The sequence below is a fragment of the Octopus bimaculoides genome, chromosome 9, assembly GCF_001194135.2.
Source record: "Octopus bimaculoides isolate UCB-OBI-ISO-001 chromosome 9, ASM119413v2, whole genome shotgun sequence".
NCBI lineage: Eukaryota > Metazoa > Mollusca > Cephalopoda > Octopoda > Octopodidae > Octopus > Octopus bimaculoides.
The window spans coordinates 4082205-4083270 of record NC_068989.1 but is presented as its reverse complement, the minus strand read 5'-3'; the positions used below and the strand labels follow the sequence as shown (position 1 = coordinate 4083270).

Genomic DNA, 1066 nt, shown 5'->3' with positions numbered 1-1066 from the left:
TATATATATATATATATATATATATATATATATATATATATATGTGTGTGTGTGTGTGTGTGCGTGTGGTGTGTGTGGTTGTATGTATGTATATGTACATATATACATGCATGCGCACACACGTACACGGTTGCACATAGAAGCTCCTAAATGTTGCATCTACATGTTTCCAGGCGCTCAGCCACATTAATGCAGTCGACGAGTAACGTAAGGGGACTGCACCCTCTTGCACACAAGACACTGCAAAATATGTACATACGTATCTATTCAATCACATGTTTGCATATAGTCGTCTGCAAATAAACCCTTAATCACATATAAATACATACATATATATATACATATATATATATAGGTAGATATATAGATATATATGAATGTATGTGTTTGTTTTTTATTTATATATAGTCATGCATTTATATATCCATACAGCGAATCTATAGACAGATATGCACGCATCTCTACATACACAATATGATATTTATATAAGTGTATACGAATACATATATATTTATTATTACTATTAGCGTTATTATTATTATTATCATTATTAATTCTGTTTTTTTTTTGTATTTTTTTTTTCATGGGTATATATTTTTCATGATATTCCGTAGAATATTTACTCACAATTTTGTGATTCAGATGATCCAACTCTCTTTCGGTGACTTTTCGTCGATGTTGCTCTTGTCTTTGCCTCTTATATTCATTGTATTTATACACCAGATACATCCCTGGCAAGGCGAGTGCCGGCAATGGTTTTCTCGCCGGTGAGGCTGGCCGATTCGCTGGCATAGTTATTTTCTCCTTATCCGGGCGCCTCCATAGAAGGAACTGCAACCGTTGTGGGAACATGGTCGCTTTTTCTTTACGTACGCTAAGTAGGCGATCAATGGAAACGATGACGTAGGCTGTGGCACAAAGCAGGAGGTGGTGGTGGTGGTAGCAGTGAAAGCGCTGTGGCTCGTGATGATGATGGTGGCAGTGAGAGGCAGGGAGGGAGTGAAAGAGGCAGAGTGGGAGGGAGTTAATAAGTAGTAGCTAATAGTTGGTGGTTTGTTAGCAGTAG

At 37.1% G+C, this 1066-nt stretch overlaps 1 protein-coding gene across 1 annotated transcript in view; it reads right to left on the bottom strand.

Annotated features, from left to right (window-relative positions):
* The window catches only part of LOC128248688 (uncharacterized), a 181401-nt gene extending 180489 nt beyond the window's left edge, over positions 1–912 (bottom strand). Inside the window, exon 1 of the mRNA XM_052970374.1 lies at positions 628–912. Within this exon, the coding sequence (XP_052826334.1) occupies positions 628–852 (225 nt within the window). The 5' untranslated portion in view covers positions 853–912. The remainder of the gene's footprint in view (positions 1–627) is intronic.
* Positions 913–1066: the final 154 nt, after the last annotated feature.